The sequence below is a fragment of the Fopius arisanus genome, unplaced genomic scaffold (assembly GCF_000806365.1).
Source record: "Fopius arisanus strain USDA-PBARC FA_bdor unplaced genomic scaffold, ASM80636v1 scaffold00001, whole genome shotgun sequence".
Taxonomy (NCBI): domain Eukaryota; kingdom Metazoa; phylum Arthropoda; class Insecta; order Hymenoptera; family Braconidae; genus Fopius; species Fopius arisanus.
In genome coordinates, this window is record NW_011887740.1 from 4,415,817 (window position 1) to 4,434,803 (window position 18,987).

Consider the following 18,987-nt stretch of genomic DNA (forward strand, 5'->3'; position numbering starts at 1 on the left):
AAAAATCGGTAAGGGTTGTTTTTTGAAATTTTCACATATCGAGAGTAAAAAGAGAAAATAAGTCTTCTAAGAATTTAAGTAAAGTGGTGGGAAAAACCGAATAAATATGAACGATGAACATCGTACCCGGAGATGGTGCGGGTATTTAGGATTGTAGTTGTAGTTGGTACATGGAGTAGGGGAAGGTTTAACAAGAGCATAAAAGCACCGGACGACGAAAAGCTAAACGTTGTTGTATTCACAGTAACCGTGGTATTGACAACAATTCCATTATTGTGAGTTTGAATACACAGTGCCATAACTTGTCTCAGACAAGAAAACATACAAAGGGAAAAGTAATATCAATAAGACAAACGCCATGGGACAACTTCCGCGGCTTTTGTCTGCGGGTGTCATCGGTGCCGCTGTTACATTTTTATTACTACTCATACCAGTTTCTGCCAGTAAGTTACAGTCATTAATTATTATATTTGTTTAACTATCCAGCTGTTTGATAATTATGGAATAAATACTGCTACTGCTGTTCGTTCAATTGATAAAATTACGAACAATTGAGAAAGAACAAATAATTAGGGTTTCATGAGCTTCAATGAGCGCTTGGTATCATTGAAACTATTATAGTTAATTCCCCCTTCGTACATACCTTCCAAGAGGATATTTGGTTAAATTGATCTAGACACATCCTTTGCTCAATTTATATCACGAGTTTTCGTTATTTTACTCGACTCTTCTTTGTGGATTGCCGTATTGCATCCGCTGTTTCAATAAAAAATTTATGACTCGACGGAATTTCCGAATTAACGGAAAAATCGGAGTATCATTTTTATCACGATGATAAGATGAACCATGCGCCATTTGACCCCCGATACAAACATTATATTATAATATTATGTCAATTTTGCGAAATTTGGGGTCACGGGGAGATTAATCCCCCTTTCAATATTTTTATTACAATTCCAAAAAAATCATTCCAAATTTTCTCCCAGAGATTATCGAAAATTCGGATTAAGCGCGCCATTGGGAGGAAAAAAAATCTTGAATATTGAATGAACATTGAATAAACATTGAATATTGTTTTTCCTTTGGAGCCGATAATCCGGAGATGTTTGTTTAGCTTGCGATATGATAAATTGATGAATCCTCCAGTCTCCTAGGGGATAGCAGATGAATAGACAACGACTAGATAAAAAAGAAGAGATTACCGACGAAAATTGGTGGTAGCACCCATCAATTTCGTGAACACTAGACTCAACATCCTGCTTGACGACTAAGGTCAATGCGATATCTCGTTTGCTTTTACATTTTGATTGTGTACAGCTGTACGTAACTTGACAGATACCACGGGTCAGGGGACACTCCAATTCCCATCACTAGATTACCACACACTCATACCTCGGTATTATCATTAACTGCACATACATCTATGCACACGTATATCTCCCAGCCTCTCCCAGTTTCATCCACCTCAAACTCCTCCATTTCTTCTAAAATAAACGATAATAAATAACGATAAACCCTAAACTCATTGTTTCAGATACTTGCATGATTGGATGTCATGGATGTAAGTACATTTACTCATATTATGTTGGTACAGTAGAATCGTCAGGTAATCCTATAATTTTTTGTTGATCAATTGATAAAATAGTACGAGCTGGCAAAGGACATGTCGAGGGTACTGTTTATTCGTATGCATTTGAAGGAACATCTACAACAGCTGTGAGCGAAGCACAAGGTGCATCAACTGTTCAGCTCAGTGCGACTGTTGAACTCTCGGTTAAACCGGATTGCATTCGTCAAGTGAAATTGAAAAATCTTCTTGTCAATGGAAGTGTGAGTACTATTTGGTTTCTCTGTCCCGGTTTGATCATGATCATGATTATCATGATGATCAGGATGATCATGATTTTCCTGATGATCATGATCATAATCAGGGTAATCAGGATAATCATAATCATCCTGATCATCAGGATAATCATGATTATCCTGGTTATCCTGACAATAATAATCATTTTTTTAGCCCGCAAGTCAGAAGGATGTGGAGCAACATGCTCTTCAATTCAATTACCACGAGGGACATATCGATACAAGTGTATGCTCTGAGCCCCAAGACTCTCAAGTATCTCTCAACATCAAGAGAGCTATCGTATCGCTCTTCCAGACTTCAGTCATGCAAGACAGCGGAGTTACAATGCACCGAGAGGTATATTATTTAATTTCATGTATAAATTTCACGTGAATAGACAAATATCATTGATCTATTCGATATTTTTCTTTAATCTGTTGCTAGACCGATGTATTTGGCAATTGCGAGACTAGTTTTGAATTTCGTAAGGAAGGTGAAAAGCTCACTGTACGTAAAAGAAAAAATTTGTCGAGCTGCTCCCACCGCGAGCATCTCCGCCACGGACTCTTTTACTCCACACATGATCATTCATCTGACATCCAAACATCACCAGTTCTCGATTCACAACAGGAGATTGAACAGATTTATGATAAGGGCGTCCTCAACAGCGTGAAATCAACAGAGACTTATGTCTACAAACCCTTCACTAATGGCGATGCAGGAGCAAAAACTATTATCGAATCGAAATTGAGTCTGAAATCGACTTCCGCTGATGGCCAATCGACAGCACCAGTGTCAGTACCAAAGTCCCTGGTATTTGAAGCACCTCATCCTGTGGTCGAGTCGTCGCCAGATGCTATCCTAAAATCATTGAAATCCCTGAAGGAGTCATCAAAACCCGAGGAAATAAAGAGCGGAGCTGCTGAAAAATTCGGTGATCTCATCAAAGTCCTGCGTAAAAGCAACAAAAATGATATTCTCGCTGTTTACCAGAGGGTGAAAGCGGGAGGAAGTGGATTTGATAAAAATTATGATAGAAAAATTTTATTGGATGCTCTTTATAGGACTGGCACTGGAGAAGCTGCTGAAGTAGCTGTTGAGCTTATCAAGAAGAGAGAACTCAGTAATGAACAGAAATTGGGCTATTTAGCGAGTCTCTCGCTGGTTGATCATGTCAATTTACCAGCAGTGACAGCTGTTGTCTCATTACTAGATGACAAGGACATGCCACGTATTGGTTATCTCGGTATCGGTAATGTAATCGGTAAATATTGCCGGGATCACGAGTGTGAGAATGTTCCTGAGGTGAAAGCAGCGCTTGAAAAAATATCATCTAAAATTCACAATGGCAAGCCAGAGAATCGTAAAAGTGAGAATGAAATAATCGCGGCATTCAAGGCACTGGGGAATGCTAAATACCTGGATGACCAGACTATTGATAAAATGGTAAAAATAGTTAAAGATAAGGGGATTCCCAATCGAGTACGAGTCGCAGCTATTGAAGCTCTACCTGCTAAATGCACCATGAAGTGGAAGACTCCTCTGCTTGATGTATTTGGAGATCGTGAGGAGGACAGTGAAATTCGATTGAAAATCTACTTGAGTCTTGTCGCTTGTCCCTGTGCACCTGTTGCCAATGCCATCAAGGATGTCCTTGATAAGGAGACTGTCAATCAGGTTGGATCATTCATCACAACTCATTTGAAAAATTTAAGAGCAAGCACCGATCCAAGCAAAGCTAATGCCAAAAAATATTTCGAAGAAATCAGACCACGCAAGAAGTTCCCTATTGATTTCCGCAAATTCTCATTCAACAATGAGTTATCTTACAAGATTGATAAATTGGGAGTTGGATCGACACTCGAGCAAAATGTTATTTACAGCCAAAAGAGTTGGATACCACGTTCCACGAGTCTGAATCTCACGAGTGAAATTTTTGGACGTTCATTCAATTTCCTGGAGATTGACACGCGCGTGGAGAATTTGGACAGATTGATTGAGCATTATTTTGGGCCAAAGGGTGTTATCAAACGTTCGGACATCAATGATTTAATAAATGATGGGAAAACTACATTCTCAGATGTGTACGGTCGCGTTAAAGAACGCCTAGATAAACTGGGACGTGGACGTCGTGCTGCATTAAATTACGGCGACATCGAGAAATTCACAAAAAATATTGAATCAAATGACGACAACGAGCTGGATGACAACCTGGACATCGACATATCAATAAAAATGTTCGGTTTAGAGCTGGCATTCCTCGATCTCAGAGACACGAACATTGAAAACGAAAAATCAACGTCAACAGTCGATAAAATATTCAGGAACATCAACGAGGCATTGAATCACGCCAAAAATTTCGACTACAGCGTATCGAAGCACTTGAACTTCATGGACATTGATCTCATCTATCCAACAGGTCTAGGATTTCCATTGTCCGTTGGAATTGAAGGGAATAGTGTAACCAATATAAAAAGCAATGGTAAAATCGATGTGCAGTCAATAATGAAAGACCCAAAGAATGCTGTCATCAAGATTGGATTGGAACCTAGTGCCAGTATTACGATAGCTGCCAGTCTCACGATTGACACATTTGGCATTGAAAATGGATTGAAAGTCATTGGTGAGATCCACACATCGACAGGCAGCGATCTGTCACTGAAAATGCTGGATGGCAATGGATTTGATGTCAGCTTTGGAGTACCCAAGAGAAAGCAAGAAATCATAAGTGTATCCAGTCAAGTAATCCTAATCGATAAAAATGGATTGAAAACACCGGTAAAGTTCTCCAAAGGCAAAGAACACTCTGACTGCTTCGATCAATTTTCAACAATCCTCGGTTTAACAATATGTGGACACTTTGCTTATCCTTATGAATCCATCGGATCCATTGAGAAACGACCTTTCTTCCCGGTAAGTGGACCGGCTAAATTTGCATTGAGTGTGGAAAATAATGATGCCACTTCTTATCGCATTCGAGCATTCTACGACAAATCAAAGGACAACTACCGATCAGTAGAAGTTCTTTTTGAAACGCCAAACAGTCGGAACAACAGAAAAGTTTTGCTACGCGTTGAGGGATCTAATGAACCATCCAAGAAATACGTTAGGGCTATTTTTGATTCGCCATTCAAACATGCTGATGGTAAATTAGCTCTGGAAAATAGTGACAAGGCGAAGACACTGACGCTAACACTCAAGCATGATAATGATGATTATTATGGATCAGTTGGGATTGTTGCTAATGGAAATAAGTACAAACCGATTTTGGAGTATAAAGTACCGGATCATATCGAGAAGTTGGCGGGGGGAAAGGGTGGAGCAGTGGCGGCTTATAAACTTGATGGTGATATCACGGTTAATGAAGACAGTCAAGGGAAGAAATACGTCTTTGAAGATGTCACTTTGTTTGCACATGATAAAAAATTGGCTAGTCTGGATGGATCGGTGCTGACAGGACCACGTGCTCTCGTCGTGGATGCGAAGATGTCCCATAAAGAGGAGAATGTTCACCTGAAATTCGATGGAAGAATTAACGATCTTGGATTTGATGTCAATATGGCTCTCGTACCATCGAAAAATCCTCACGTCGGATTCCAACTGGTCTGGCACTATCAGGTGAAGAATGAAGAGATGGATCACAGTTTTGTATTCACTTATGGCCGTGATCTGCAGTCTAAGATAAATCGTGTCAGTTTGATTGAACATCGGTCGTTCAAGAAAAATGATCGGCAGGATCCTCAATCGTTTTCACCACTCGCTCGATTGAAATGCAAATCAGAAATTACATGGCCAGCTGAAAATTTCAATGTCAAACTCGAGACTGATCTCTCGCCTCAAAATTTCGAGACCGAGATGGATTTCCAGTATGGAAAATTCAAACTAGGGACTGACATCGAAATTAAAATTGATGAAGCCTCTCCCAGTAATTGGGAAATTGAACTTAGCGCGTATCTTATTGAGAGTAAATTGGCATTGAGTGCTAAGCATCAGAAACTTTCGGATAATAAGAGAAAATTCGAGGGCAAATTGGAAATACCTGGGGGTAAATACGAGGCGGATGTATCGACTCTCTATCAAGTTGAGGGGCACAATGCTAATATCGGACTCGAGAGTGAATTCAAATTCAATGGTAAAAAGATGGAAGTGAATTACGGCTTCGAGATGAATCCACAGAAACTCAATAGCCATGCACTCGTCAGTTTCGATAACGCAAAATATTTGGATTTCCTCCTGAAAGGAACACGAGGCGCAAGTCCACACGGTGAATTCAATCTCCTCGTGAAGAAGATAATAATAATCGCGGGTCAATTCACGTATCAAAACGGCAAAGGTACGAGTACTCTGAACATCGAGCTACCAAGATTCGAGAGGAAAATAAAAAGTACTGGATCATTAACGATCACTGGAACACGTCACATCGCCAATATCGAAGTTCTTCTGGATGCTGAAAAGGATCCCAACAAACGCATCAAAATCTCAACAGATTCGGACTTGTCTAAGACTAAAATCGATACCAAGAACGTTATCGAAATTTTATCCTACAAACTGGAGATCAACGGAGTAGGGAAGCTGACGGAGAAACAGGAAAATTCTCGTGATTTCGAAGGAAAAGTTGATCTTCTTCTGCCAAACGGCCGATACTTCATCGCAACAGGTAAAGGATCAGCGAATCGTGCAGCCGATAAATCCGAAATAAGCGCCAAATACGAACTGCTAGATCATGAGAACAAAGGCGGACCATCACGAAAAATAAGTTATGAATACGATTTGGTGATGAGTCAGCCCGAGCATGATGATGTTGATTCAAAGCAGAAGATCTCACTTGTTAATTACGACAACAAGAATTTAATCTTGGCTTTCGGTACTAAATACGCTGGACTTTCTCATTCAACTGGAGCAAAGAGAGTTGATGTCTTTGGTACTGCATCGGGAAGTTATTTGCCACGAGAATTTAAACTCAGTTTCACCAGTGATAATGAGGCTAAACAAAAGGGATCATGGAAATTGGATTCGTCTCTCGGTGATGATTTGTCTGTGAAAGCTGGAGGTAATTATTTCCATGGTTGTGATGAGGGTAAACCGAGCAACGGCGACGTAAGTCTGGCATTGGTATTGCCAAATGAAAAACTTCGGAATCTGAAATACGAAGGTAAAAGCAGTTTGTTATTGCCCCATGATGGCAGCGATGAATTTTCGTACTCAACTGTTCAGAGTGTTACTTACAATGATGATAAGACAGTCAGTGGAAAATTGAACCTTCAGTCCAGTGGATTCCAATCTGGACCGATCAGGCAGGGCAAAGGTGGACTGGAACTTGTTGTCCTTCAAAATCCAGCGCTCATCATCAGTGCAGACATCAAACACGACTCCACTGGAGAACTGAAAAAAGCAGATGGATCCCTGAATGTTGATTATGGTAATAAAAAAATTGCTCTAAATCTCGATGCTACGTATAAATTAGATCTGAGTCATCTGGGAATGAATGTCAAAGCTAAGACCCCAACGGAAAAATTGCGCGACGTTGAAATCGGTTTTGAGCGAAATGTTGATAAAAATAATCATGGAGCAGCGAAATACAATGTACACATGATTACAGACGGAAAGAAATACGACGTGACCAGTGAATTTGCTATTAGTAAAAATGGTAATAATTTCAATTTGATATTGACATGCCCCGATGGCAAGACTGAAATTTCCTCGATCGTGAATATTCTTGGTGATAATGAATACAAAGGGGAATGGAAAATAAAATCGCCAAAAGGTTTTGTCGTTGCTGATGGCCATCTGAAGCTGGAAAATATCGACGATTTCACTCTCAAATTGAATTTCGACAGTGACAAAATTAAAGAGCGAAAAATCCACGCGGAAATAACATCGAATCCAGCAGTGAAGACCGGTAAGAAAATCGTTATCACAGTGACGAGTGATGGGAAGAATATCATAACAGGAAGTACGAATTACAACAAACGGGATGAAGGGGGTAATGTCATTGTTGAAGGTAGTGGAAATCTGAAGATCGGTGATAACACTAAAAGCTCGAGATTTATATATTCACGTAAACAATTGACACGTGATAATGATGGGGAAATCGGTGTTTTTATAACACTCAACGCTAATTTTGGACCTTCAGCTGTTATCGGTGAATTCAAACTATCCGATAAAGAGGTTTATGTATTCGATAGTTTTTGCGAACAGGGCAAGGACTGCGCACACTTCAAAGTTCAATCGGTCCTGAATGCCGATCGTGAGTCACGTATGAATCATCAGATAACTGTTGAGGTTGATTTGAAGAAATTCTATGTACCTGTTGAATTTGGATTGAAGACAACAACGAAATATCATCCGAAAGAACTAACACTCGATCACACTGCCAATTTATATCTGCACACATCGAAAGATAAAACTCAGTACTCGTCGCACATTTATGTTACATCCGATGAATCTGGTGTTGTTTTAACAGTCCCAAATCGTGAGTTTGCACTCATCACTTCAGTTAATGTGCCGAAAGGGAAGACCCCAGTGGGGCCTTATAAAATCGATGTATCGGCTTACCTGGACAGGAAGAATCATCCAAACGATAAAACGAGCTTCATCGCCAGTGGAGACATAAGTGCTGATAAAAATTCCGCTGGAATATCTGGTGAGGCCCGTTTTATTTATCCAGCGCAAACGAAGGATATGATTATAAAGGGAAAAATTTATAGCAGCAAGGAGAACTATCTCGATGCCAATGTTGATTTCGATGTATTCGCGAAAAAAACACAAAAAATAAATGTTGTTGCTCGTTTAGTGAAAAATCCAATGGAGAAGGGATACAGTTTAACTGGTTTGCTTGATGTTAATAGTCGTGGTCAGCAATTGAAAGTGGAATTGAAAAATAATTTAGTGCTGTCGTCAAATGAAATTGATGTTGAGTCGTCGCTGTCGTACAATGATAAAAATCAAAAGCCGAAGACAATCGGAGTATTTTTGACTGGCAATGGGAAGAAGATAAATTTCAAAGTACAAGGACCGAATAATTACCTGATTCGATCGGATTCGACTATCGAATTGGCGAAGAACGTTCAGAAAATTGAATCGAAACACCAGATACTCGATAATCCTGTGGTTGTCGTCAGCATTGAGGCACGTGATTTCAACAGTGTGAAGTATCAAAGTTATCAACAGGACAAGCCGGATACGAAATTAATTGTGAATGGAAGAGTTGTCAGTGGACAAGTTGCTGAGATTATCGCTGATTCATTAATTAATGGAGAGAAGAAAAATCTTCTCAGTATTGGTGTTTATCTGGATGAAAATCGCTTCCTCAAGCCCAATTTCGTGTACAATAAAGATAATGTCGCGTACATGGTTGACTTGTACAGAGAGAAATTAATAAAATACGCGGGAATGTTGAAAGATGCCGCTAAAGAGATCAATGACGAAGCTATTACCGAATTCACGGATTTGTTCGAACACTTGAAGAAATCACAGCCGAATTGGAAGCCAGTGATTGATTATTATCAACGAGAATTAACGAAATTGAAGGAAGAAATAAGCAATGATAAGACTCTTCATGAAATTCTTGATGCTTACACGAAGATCTTTGGAGGTGTTACAACAGCTGTTGTACAGACAATTAAGGAGTTAATGCAGCATCTTGAAGTATTGCATAAACAGCTGCATGAAATAATGGATAAGATGATTGAGCTCATTAAATCAACAACACCGAGAATTAAAGAGTCACTCGACAAGATTTGTAAAGCACTCCTGGAAATAACTGATTCAGCAACGAAATTGGGGGCTACATACATCAAAGCTGTTCTCACAATCATCAACGAGCATCAGAAAGAATTGAAAGAACTGTTAACACTGATCAGCGAATTACTCCATGATGTAGCTAAAATTCTTTCGAAGGGTATCAATCAAATAGAGAGTGAGATAAAGAATTTCCTGGCGACGGTATCACAGCAGATCAAATCACTTCCGATTAAAGAGCTCCTCCCATTGAAGAACATCAAATGGGCAGATATCGCGAATTATCAAATCCCGGAGAGTGTTTTAATGCCGATTGAAGAGGCATTTGTCCAGCTGACAAAACTTCTCCCAACAGAAGAGCTCCGTCAATTTGCAACTGTAACATATAATTATCTGTTAAAACTCGTGAAACATCAAGCGGTAGATGAACACGCCGAGCTGAAAAATATTTACACTCACGGAATAGATGCTCTGCGCTCGATAATTGGTCTCCTGCAGCAGCAGGACATTAGCCAGAATCTTTATGAATTGTTCGGTGGAAACTTGTTAAATCAGTTCCATTACCTCAAGAAACTCCCAGGTATACCGACCCTCAAGCTGTCCATTGTGAATCTCATTAAAAATGGTGAACTTCCAAACATCAAGGATATTTACTACACCTATCGTCCAACAGCATACGTCAGTGACATCATGCCACCATTCAGTAAAATGGGAATAGTCGTCGACGGTGGACACTTCTTCACATTCGATGGACGGCATTTAACGATGGCTGGGGCATGTGATTACGTACTAGCACATGACACACGTGATGGCAATTTCACGATAATTGGTAGCTTCAACAGCGGAAGATTGATCAGTCTGACCATCGTGGCACCTAGCGAGAGTATAACACTCAAATCCAATGGAAATATCCTAGTGGACGATAAACCAGCGGAATATCCAGCAAGTACCAAGAATCTTCACGCGTTCCTGACACCTCCGATAGTCAATGTGAAATCAGATTACGGTGTGCACGTGGCGTGCAGTCAGAAAGCTCCAATGATCTGCAGTATTTATGTATCTGGATTCTATCATGGCAGATTGCGTGGTATCCTGGGTGATGCTGATAACGAACCCTATGATGACTTTACACTACCAACTGGTAGCATCACCGAGAAAGAAAGTGCGTTTGGCAATGCTTACCGAGTTAATCCATCCTGTCCATCAGCTCCAGCTGTCGAATCACCACCCAAGCGCAATCCAACATGTACGTCTTACTTCACTGGAAGTGGATCTTCAATGAGCTCATGCTTCAATTACGTCAGTCCTGTGGCATTCCGTCAAGCCTGTGACAACGCTATGGTCTCGGGATCTCCTCAAGACGCTTGTCTCATTTCAGCTGCTTACTACGCTGCTTGCCGCAAAGAACGTGTTGATATTTCAATTCCATCTGCGTGTGGAGCATGCAAGGTGAATCAAGACAGTATTGCTGTTGGTGATGGATTCAGTGTTAAAATACCGAGCAAGGAGGCTGATATTGTATTCGTTATTGAGCAGAGTTCCAAGAATGAGAAGATTTATCATGATTTGATTGTACCACTGATGGCTGAGGTGAAGAGTGAATTCAAACATCATGGTATTGGTGATGTTCATATTGGATTGATTGGTTTTGGTGATCACATGAAGTGGCCGCAGCATTATACCACTGGGGGGAGTACCAATGTCAATGGAGAAGTTAAGAATATGAAATTCGCAGAGGCTACACCGAAGATTAGCTACTCTGAAGCTAGAGAGGGTAATGTTAGCACTCGTCTGCAGTATCTCAAGCAGAGAGTCGATGTTGAGTTGGGAACTTTCAAACTCACTGATGCCTATGAAGAAGCTATACGTTATCCATTCAGGACTGGATCGGCTAAGGTTGTTGTTGGAATTCTAGCATCATCCTGTGAGAAGAGTCCTCTTCCACTCTCTCTGCAACAAGCTAGATTGTTCATGGGACAGAAAGTATACCGTGAGCTCGGATTGACGTATCATCATATTGGATTTTTGAATGATATACTGGTGTCTGGTAAAATGCAGAAGAATGTTGTCGGATATGATTCTGTTGCTGGCTACACATTTGCTGATAGTAAGAACAAACCCCTCGAGGGCAGTATAGATAAAAATAATTTGGTTCTGACGAGCAATGATGTCTGCGCTGGATTCGCTGTTTCTGTGAGTCTTTAGCTTATTTTTTATATTTTAATCATAATAATTCATTTTTTATCGATGTATTCGTCTTTTTCAGTCTGGCGGCGCAGCTTTTAGCTCGAACCACTTCCTCGAGGCCAAGCAGAATCAGAGGAAATTATATTTGCAAGTGGCAGCTAGAAGGATTGTCGATGGCGCTGCGAATATTGAGTTGAAGGAAGATTGTGTTTGCAAACAACAATCGGGACTTAATGGATATGCGAGCTGTAAGATCGTTGGGCGTAAGGAGAAAAAATCTCTTGGTGTAAGTGGATAAATCATTATTATCCCCTTCTCTTTCTTCTGGGTAATCATTAATCAATTAATTTTATTTCATTTTCAGAAACAAGCTAAGGGTTGAACATTCCGAGGTGCATAACACTGGATTTCTCATTTTTGTGAGGGAGATGATTTAAAAAATCAACAATATATATTATTAATTTTATCCTTTTTTATTTTTATTTAGTATTACGATACAAATTGTATATTAAAAAGCAGATACCATGTCCTGATACTGTCTATTTTTTCGTGATTATTTTTTCAAACATGATATTTTGTATTTCTTGTGACGTATCATACGTACATGTGACCATTTATTTGAATCATGTCTCGATGAGCCGATGAATAAAAGAATTTCGGGGACTACATAACATTTATTTTTATCAGCATATGTCTATTACATATGCACATATAAAAAAGTTAACGCCGAAAACTCCAGGAAAGGTTCAACAAGTCACACAACCGTGAGAAACACTCCCAATTTACAATTAAGAAAAGGAAACGCAAGTTTATTTAAAAAAATTATAATTATCTCCACTGCAAATTCGGATTATTATCAGAATGAGTGTCATAAGCATGCGATCATTCCCGTGAGACAATCCTATCGGGATTATATATGTACTCTCGTATGTACCTCAATTGTCATTATTTAAAAAAAAAATTTCAATGTAAAAAATGATACAATTTACACGCGTCAGTGTATCTCTTTTTAAAAATGCGAGGAGTGAATTGAAGAGATTCACCGCATGTATATGTATACATAGGATAACTGTCGACTGGTGGGGATTGAAAAGTAATAGTAAATACAAGTGCAAGCGAATAGCACCAGTCAGTTGCTCTGGAGCGTTACATTAGTGTTTTCTTTACATGTCATGTTCCAGTAGTTCGTGTGCGACCCTGTGTAACGGTAACATGTCTATCCATTGTTCAATCCCTAAACCTATTGCATTCACTAATAATTTCATTGAACTCGCACTTTAATAAATTCTAATTAATACCTCACAGTAATTATCATCGATCACCTTAATCACCTGCAATAGAATTTCATTTTCTGGATTGATCATTCGAATGTGGAAACAATGAAAGCAAATCGCCCTTGACATTCGCAATTACAGATATATTTTTGCATGAATATCGAACAAGTTATCCTTGATATACCTTCATCTGTAAAATTACTCACTGCAATGATTATCTTTATGAATAATTACTGATATAAATGTGATAGATCGTGTGGTTTTATTTTTTAGATGAAAAGATTTTTGCTCGTTATTTCGTTGGCTCTTGGTGTTTATTGCCAGTTGATATTTCCTGATGATTTTGAAACAACTGGTGATGTCAGACCACAAAATGGAAATACCCGTCGACCATTCCCGACATTTCCACAGAACATGTACGACAACGTCGGTACCAATTACCCCATGAACAATTATCATCAACAAGCGAAAACTTTGGGTGCACCAAATAATAACAATAATAATTACGATAGACTATCAAGTGTTTTACCATCACGGCCTCCAGCAATTGGCACGCCAGACACTATGACAGCTGAAAGAATATACTGGGGTAATCACGTAAGTATTAATTATTACTTGTTGGAGTCGTATGATTGTTGTGATTAAAATCGTTGTTATTTCTCCATCATTTTATTCAAGGTGAATAATATTATAGTCAGAGGGGTAATGAATTTTGCTTTGGACATGGATCGAGCGATCGATGACAATCAGAGAGAATCATCAGTTGGTCCTGATCGTGATAATATCGTATTTTCACCAGTGAGTTTAGTAGCAACACTGGCCATGGTTCTACTGGGTTCAAATGGAAAGACTTTTGACGAAGTTGTGAAGATCCTTGGGCTTTCATCGGGAGTAGATATTTCTGGCCACTCAGAAATGGTCCACCAAATGCTGGGACTATTACTCAATTCCATCGACACCAAATTACCCCTCACGGCCAACGGCTCCCAAGTGACAATTGCCAATGGAATATTTGTCCAGGTAAATAGATAATAACTGATAACTCTCAGTATGACAATTTTATTATTATTATTTAGGAGTTTATATTTTTAAAATCAAATACTAAATGAGTCTCATGTTTCAGGCGGACTATCCCATTCGGCCAGAATTTCTTGCGATCAGTAATGCAGTTTATAATAATGAAGTGATTAATGTTGATTTTATGCGACAGTCTGGGTCGGCCCAGGAAATTATAAACAATTGGGTTGATATGAGAACTCATGGAAAAATTAGGAATATTCTTGCACAGGCCCCGGCTCCTGATACCAAAGTTATTTTCACGTCTGCTTTGTACTTCAGTGGCGAATGGGAGCGGTATTTCATCAGTTCAGCCACTAAACGGTTATTTAATTTCCTTCAATTTTAAATATAGACACTGGAATGTGTACAGAGAAAAAGTCCAATGATACACAGACGTATTGCTTACATCAAGCTCAGACAGAAGAATCTAGACGCATGGGTTTTTCCAGTGACAGCTCAGACAAGAACAATTTCTTCTTCGCACATGTTAGCCGTGTTTTTTTTGTTGTCCTAGTGTATACAGAGCTGTTAAGAATGAGTAGTAGAAGTAATCATTGACCCACGGGTATTTACATATTCATCTCTCTCTTTTTGTGCTCAAGGACGCACTTAATTCTCTTGCGAAAGTGATGGTTCACTGTTGAATGTAAATGAATTGGCGGAATAGTAATTTCAAGAGGTATACTAACCGATCATTCTGTATGTAACAGGAAGCCGTTCACATTGGCGTCTGGACAAACCGTTGACGTAGACATGATGTATAATGTTGAGAATTTCCCATATTACGAGGATCGGCAATTAGGTGTTAAAATTCTAGGACTTGCCTACAAAAATCTCCCACCGAACCCAGTAAGTGCGCAATGGATTTAAACATTAACAGAACATTAATAAATATTGTTATCATTGCTCAAGGGACAGTCGTCGCTTTTTGACTCAACGATGTACATTCTGCTACCTACATCTGAAGATCCAAGTGCTCTGAAAACACTGGAGTCCAGGCTGACTCCTGATCTTATTGAACGACTTATTTCAAATATGAAGGTCAAAAGGTGTATCGTAGGACTACCAAGGATGAAATTGTCAAGTACCCTTAGTCTAAATAGGGCACTGCAGTCATTGGGTTTGACAACGCTTTTCGTACCGGATCAAGCGAATTTGGCACTTCTGTCTGCCGGTCCCAATGGTTTAAAAAATCATGACCTGCCAAGCACTTCTGATTCATTAATCTTCACGAGAATCAATAATGAAGAGCCCGCGACCACTGGCACGACGCACACCAACAACACGCGAAGAACTAATTATTTCAGGTACGAGGATAAACGGGGTGGATATAAAATAGAACAATGGAATAACGGTGTTTTCGTGGAGAAAATTTCAAAATCACAGCGACGGAAGAGACAAATTACATCAGCAGTGCCAGACAGAGAAAATTATAAACGTTCCAAGCGACAGAGTCGTCCCATTGACAATGACTTTGTTAAATTCATTGAGAGACAGGGATTTCCCAATTACGGTCTCGATGCACTTAGAAATAATGCCCACCTTGTTAATCCGGGATTATTCGCCTCCGATGTTATTCACAAAGTTGAAATTGATGTAACAGAAACTGGTACTGTCGCTGCAGCTGCTACCAGTGTTGTTATTGAACGCAGCGGTGGTGCATTCGTGGTAGCCAACAGGCCTTTTACATTTTTTATCAGACATGAGCCATCACGATTGGTTCTCTTCTGGGGCTCCATCAATAAACCCACCCCAAATTATCCGTAAAATTCACTTATTTTTTCATTCTCCTACTCTCTTTTTTATCCCTATTATATCCTGCTAGCTCTATTTTTAACGCAGAGTCACTTTAATCTCTCATTGCCATTTGAATCTACTTTATGAACAGTACTTAGAGAAATCCAAGTGATTACATTTGCATCGCGTATTATTACCGTCAATGCTTATTTATTATAATTATCATTCATATTGTTGTATTTCTTATTTAAGACTGAATTCACTAGAATTTCATCTGCGGTTGAATTTAACTTGCAATATTCTGAAATAATTTGAATTGCTATGAGTAGAGTCTCAGTGAATGTGAATAATGAACAAATGAGCAAGAGAATAACAAATAAATAAATCCAAGAACAGGTGTTACCGTTATTTTCCCTAATTATTATATGAATATTTTTCAGGTTATTTTTTAAACATATGGAATTGAAATTCTCTCTTTGGTGTGATAGAGAGGGAATAGGTCAAGGCTCGTCGCTTTCAACTGGTCGTGCTAGATTAAAATCCAGAATTTCGTCGGATGTCAAGAATCGGACATCACTATCCTCGGATAATCCAGACCCTTTGCTACATTTTCTACCACTTACGTACGATTTTCGTCGTCTCATAATGAAGACAATGACAATAACAATTGTACCCAGGACCACGACACCAATAATTATGCTTAAGAGTTCAGAGAGACTCAGAGTCGCAACTGATTGCACGTGCTCCATCACGTGCTCCATCACCAAATGCGTTTCTATTAAAAAAAACAAAAAAGACAAGTTAAATTAATGAGTTGATTAATCATCAAATATATTCTCTTCCTATATTCCTCTTTTGCTCACCCGTTGTCGGCGCCAAAGAACTTGTTCTCGTGGTGGCAAAAGGTGTCTCGTGATGTATTGTAATTTTATTTGTGACAGAACTGATCGATTTTGTTGATTTCGTGGTGTAGGGCTCGAGCTCATCCTTGGGCTCAACTGATGTGGAAACGTTATTGTATTGAATCGAGAATTCGTCTTTGCTGTCTGAGGAATTATTCGGATCATCGGTCGTAGCTGAAGCAGACGCGAACAGATATATTTCTCAATGATTATGAATGGAAAAATGTGTTATGATTTTTTTGCGTTTGTATACAAACCGAGAATGCAGTATTCAGCGAAGTCGGGACAGCATGTGGAGTTATCAGCACAGTCGAAGGAACAGTGGCATGCATCCGGTGATGTCGATGGTATTATAGTGGTCCAAGTACCCGTGGTATTCCCTCCACATCTTCCTTGGCAACTTTGTTGTGCGTTGATTATCTCAATTTGATCTTCAACAAATAAATCCAATGAGTACCCATTAATAATTTTCTCTTGATTCACTAATAACTCACCATCTTCCGCTGTTACAGATGTAACTGTTACTTCATCAGTGGTTTTTTCAGCATTCAAGCACTCTTCACCTTGAAGAATAGCAATATCGTCTATTGCTAGATCACTCACGTAGCTAGTACCTCGTACACCTTCAATAATAATCTGAAAATGAGTAGATTGAAGTGGATAGCTGTTAAACCGAAGCCAATGGATCTGCTTACTTGAAAGTTGTCGTGGGATTTCGGAAGATTAAATATTCCGTGGAGCCAGTGATTTCCTTGATTCCGATTTCTTTCAAACATCACTTGAGGATTATCCGGATTTGACTCAAATTTTATGTAAATCCGTAAAGTACCGATTGTAGCACCGTACATGTGGTACCTACACAAGTTACAATCAATATATTTATTTTAATATGGATTTTATTCGGGAATTATCAATTATCTTAATTACCAGAATGAAAAACATCCTGAATCTGTTAATGAGGCGTTGTACAGTGGCGACATAATTCTAGCTGTATCATTAATAAGTCGACCAGACGCTTCGATGTAGAGATAATATCCTGAAAGGTGTGGGGAAAGTCATTAGAAAATAATCACGCGATGGCGTTAATCTCTCACCATCATTTCCGGGCCCCAGGGTATGATCGTGGGTGGGACCGGTTCCAATGTGCCAACTTGGGGTCTGAAAATTGTGTCTCGTCCAATCAAAGTCGTGTTTAGGATCTTGTGTCCACCAGCACAAGTCTGGTGTCTCAAAATCACATTTTGTTGGCGCAGTGAGAGTTGTATCTGCAGATATAAAATCCTTTTTGATTGAAACACGAAATATGTAAAGATATAAATAAAGATCGTAATGTACCTCTGCAGAAAGGGGCTGTCCCATTCCATTGCTTTCCATTGCAATAAATTTCAGAGCTACCAACGAGGATGTATCCAGGTTCACAAAAATATATGAGTATTGCTCCATTGTATTTATTTGCGACGAACGCATGATTCGGGGATGGCAGCTTTGGACATCCAGCATCTTTGAATTTAAAATTAGTTTAAAATTAATCTGTATAATTGTACGAGTCAAGGGAAATGAATTAAAAAAATGTACGTACTGACGCAAATCGGTAGTGCGGTATCCCATTTACCCTGGATACAATACGAATATCTATCTCCAACGAGAGTAAAACCCTCCAAACACTTGAATCTAATCGTTTTTCCGCGTTTTCTTATCTGCACTCTACCATTCTTCAGTGAAACTGATGGACACCTCACTAGAAACCGAATCCAATCAAGACAAACAATTAATAAATTCTAAACAAAAATCGATAATTCAATATTGACCGTTAATATACTTACATGAAACATTCCAAGGACCATTAGCCACAACTTCTAACACAGCAAGTAACAATATTAAAAAATACTTCATCGTAATTCATTCGCTGTTGATTTCTGTGAAAATGAAAACCTCAATGCATTCCTATAATCGACACTTTCCTTCGGATTAATTTACGGAATGACTAGACTGATAATTGGATAATTGATATAATTTCTTTGAGTGCTAGTAGCACAGGAGTAATAGAGTAACAACGAATGATCGTTATTCAAACGGTTCAGTCATTTAGCGATCCCATAGAGTTTCAGGCTGGGAGGGAATGAGGGCGGAGATGCTACTTCCCTTCCGACTGTGTTTGTGCGATTGGTTATTATCTGTTTCCGTTTAAATTTATCTTACAGTGACAACAGCTAGTGAGAGACCTTGGCCGCTCAGGACGAGCCGA

The 18,987-nt window shown here is 39.2% G+C and overlaps 3 protein-coding genes across 3 annotated transcripts; 2 read left to right on the plus strand and 1 right to left on the minus strand.

Moving 5' to 3' along the window:
* The first annotated feature begins 214 nt into the window (after positions 1–214).
* apolpp (apolipophorin) lies at positions 215–12,303 on the plus strand. The gene is made up of 7 exons (XM_011300286.1): positions 215–443; positions 1,535–1,561; positions 1,646–1,830; positions 2,018–2,200; positions 2,288–11,776; positions 11,850–12,056; positions 12,135–12,303. Exons 1-7 carry the CDS (start codon positions 359–361, stop codon positions 12,150–12,152), a joined length of 10,194 nt encoding a protein of 3,397 aa, XP_011298588.1. The 5' UTR covers positions 215–358; the 3' UTR covers positions 12,153–12,303.
* A 237-nt stretch (positions 12,304–12,540) lies between these two features.
* LOC105263838 (antithrombin-III) lies at positions 12,541–16,235 on the plus strand. The gene is made up of 6 exons (XM_011300308.1): positions 12,541–12,977; positions 13,318–13,641; positions 13,723–14,064; positions 14,168–14,424; positions 14,814–14,952; positions 15,016–16,235. Exons 2-6 carry the CDS (start codon positions 13,318–13,320, stop codon positions 15,868–15,870), a joined length of 1,917 nt encoding a protein of 638 aa, XP_011298610.1. The 5' UTR covers positions 12,541–12,977; the 3' UTR covers positions 15,871–16,235.
* LOC105263828 (uncharacterized) lies at positions 16,013–18,836 on the minus strand. The gene is made up of 10 exons (XM_011300297.1): positions 18,566–18,836; positions 18,322–18,480; positions 18,078–18,242; positions 17,837–18,007; positions 17,670–17,778; positions 17,438–17,597; positions 17,237–17,378; positions 17,000–17,173; positions 16,704–16,916; positions 16,013–16,615 (listed from the first exon to the last, which is right to left on the minus strand). The coding sequence occupies exons 1-10, from the start codon at positions 18,633–18,635 to the stop codon at positions 16,341–16,343; spliced, it is 1,638 nt and encodes a 545-aa protein (XP_011298599.1). The 5' UTR covers positions 18,636–18,836; the 3' UTR covers positions 16,013–16,340.
* Positions 18,837–18,987: the final 151 nt, after the last annotated feature.

What these genes read in the sequence shown, in the direction of transcription:
- LOC105263828 (XM_011300297.1), bottom strand. Translation starts at nt 18,635, where the DNA reads ATGAAGTATTTTTTAATATTGTTACTTGCTGTGTTAGAAGTTGTGGCT. An exon ending in TGGTCCTTGGAATGTTTCAT is followed by an intron (nt 18,481 to 18,565) that starts GTAAGTATATTA and finishes TTCGGTTTCTAG; the next exon opens with TGAGGTGTCCATCAGTTTCA. An exon ending in TCAGGATGTTTTTCATTCTG is followed by an intron (nt 17,598 to 17,669) that starts GTAATTAAGATA and finishes TAACTTGTGTAG; the next exon opens with GTACCACATGTACGGTGCTA.
- LOC105263838 (XM_011300308.1), top strand. Translation starts at nt 13,318, where the DNA reads ATGAAAAGATTTTTGCTCGTTATTTCGTTGGCTCTTGGTGTTTATTGC. An exon ending in CCAATGGAATATTTGTCCAG is followed by an intron (nt 14,065 to 14,167) that starts GTAAATAGATAA and finishes CTCATGTTTCAG; the next exon opens with GCGGACTATCCCATTCGGCC. An exon ending in ATCAGTTCAGCCACTAAACG is followed by an intron (nt 14,425 to 14,813) that starts GTTATTTAATTT and finishes TGTATGTAACAG; the next exon opens with GAAGCCGTTCACATTGGCGT.
- apolpp (XM_011300286.1), top strand. Translation starts at nt 359, where the DNA reads ATGGGACAACTTCCGCGGCTTTTGTCTGCGGGTGTCATCGGTGCCGCT. An exon ending in ACTCATACCAGTTTCTGCCA is followed by an intron (nt 444 to 1,534) that starts GTAAGTTACAGT and finishes TCATTGTTTCAG; the next exon opens with ATACTTGCATGATTGGATGT. An exon ending in GAGTTACAATGCACCGAGAG is followed by an intron (nt 2,201 to 2,287) that starts GTATATTATTTA and finishes ATCTGTTGCTAG; the next exon opens with ACCGATGTATTTGGCAATTG.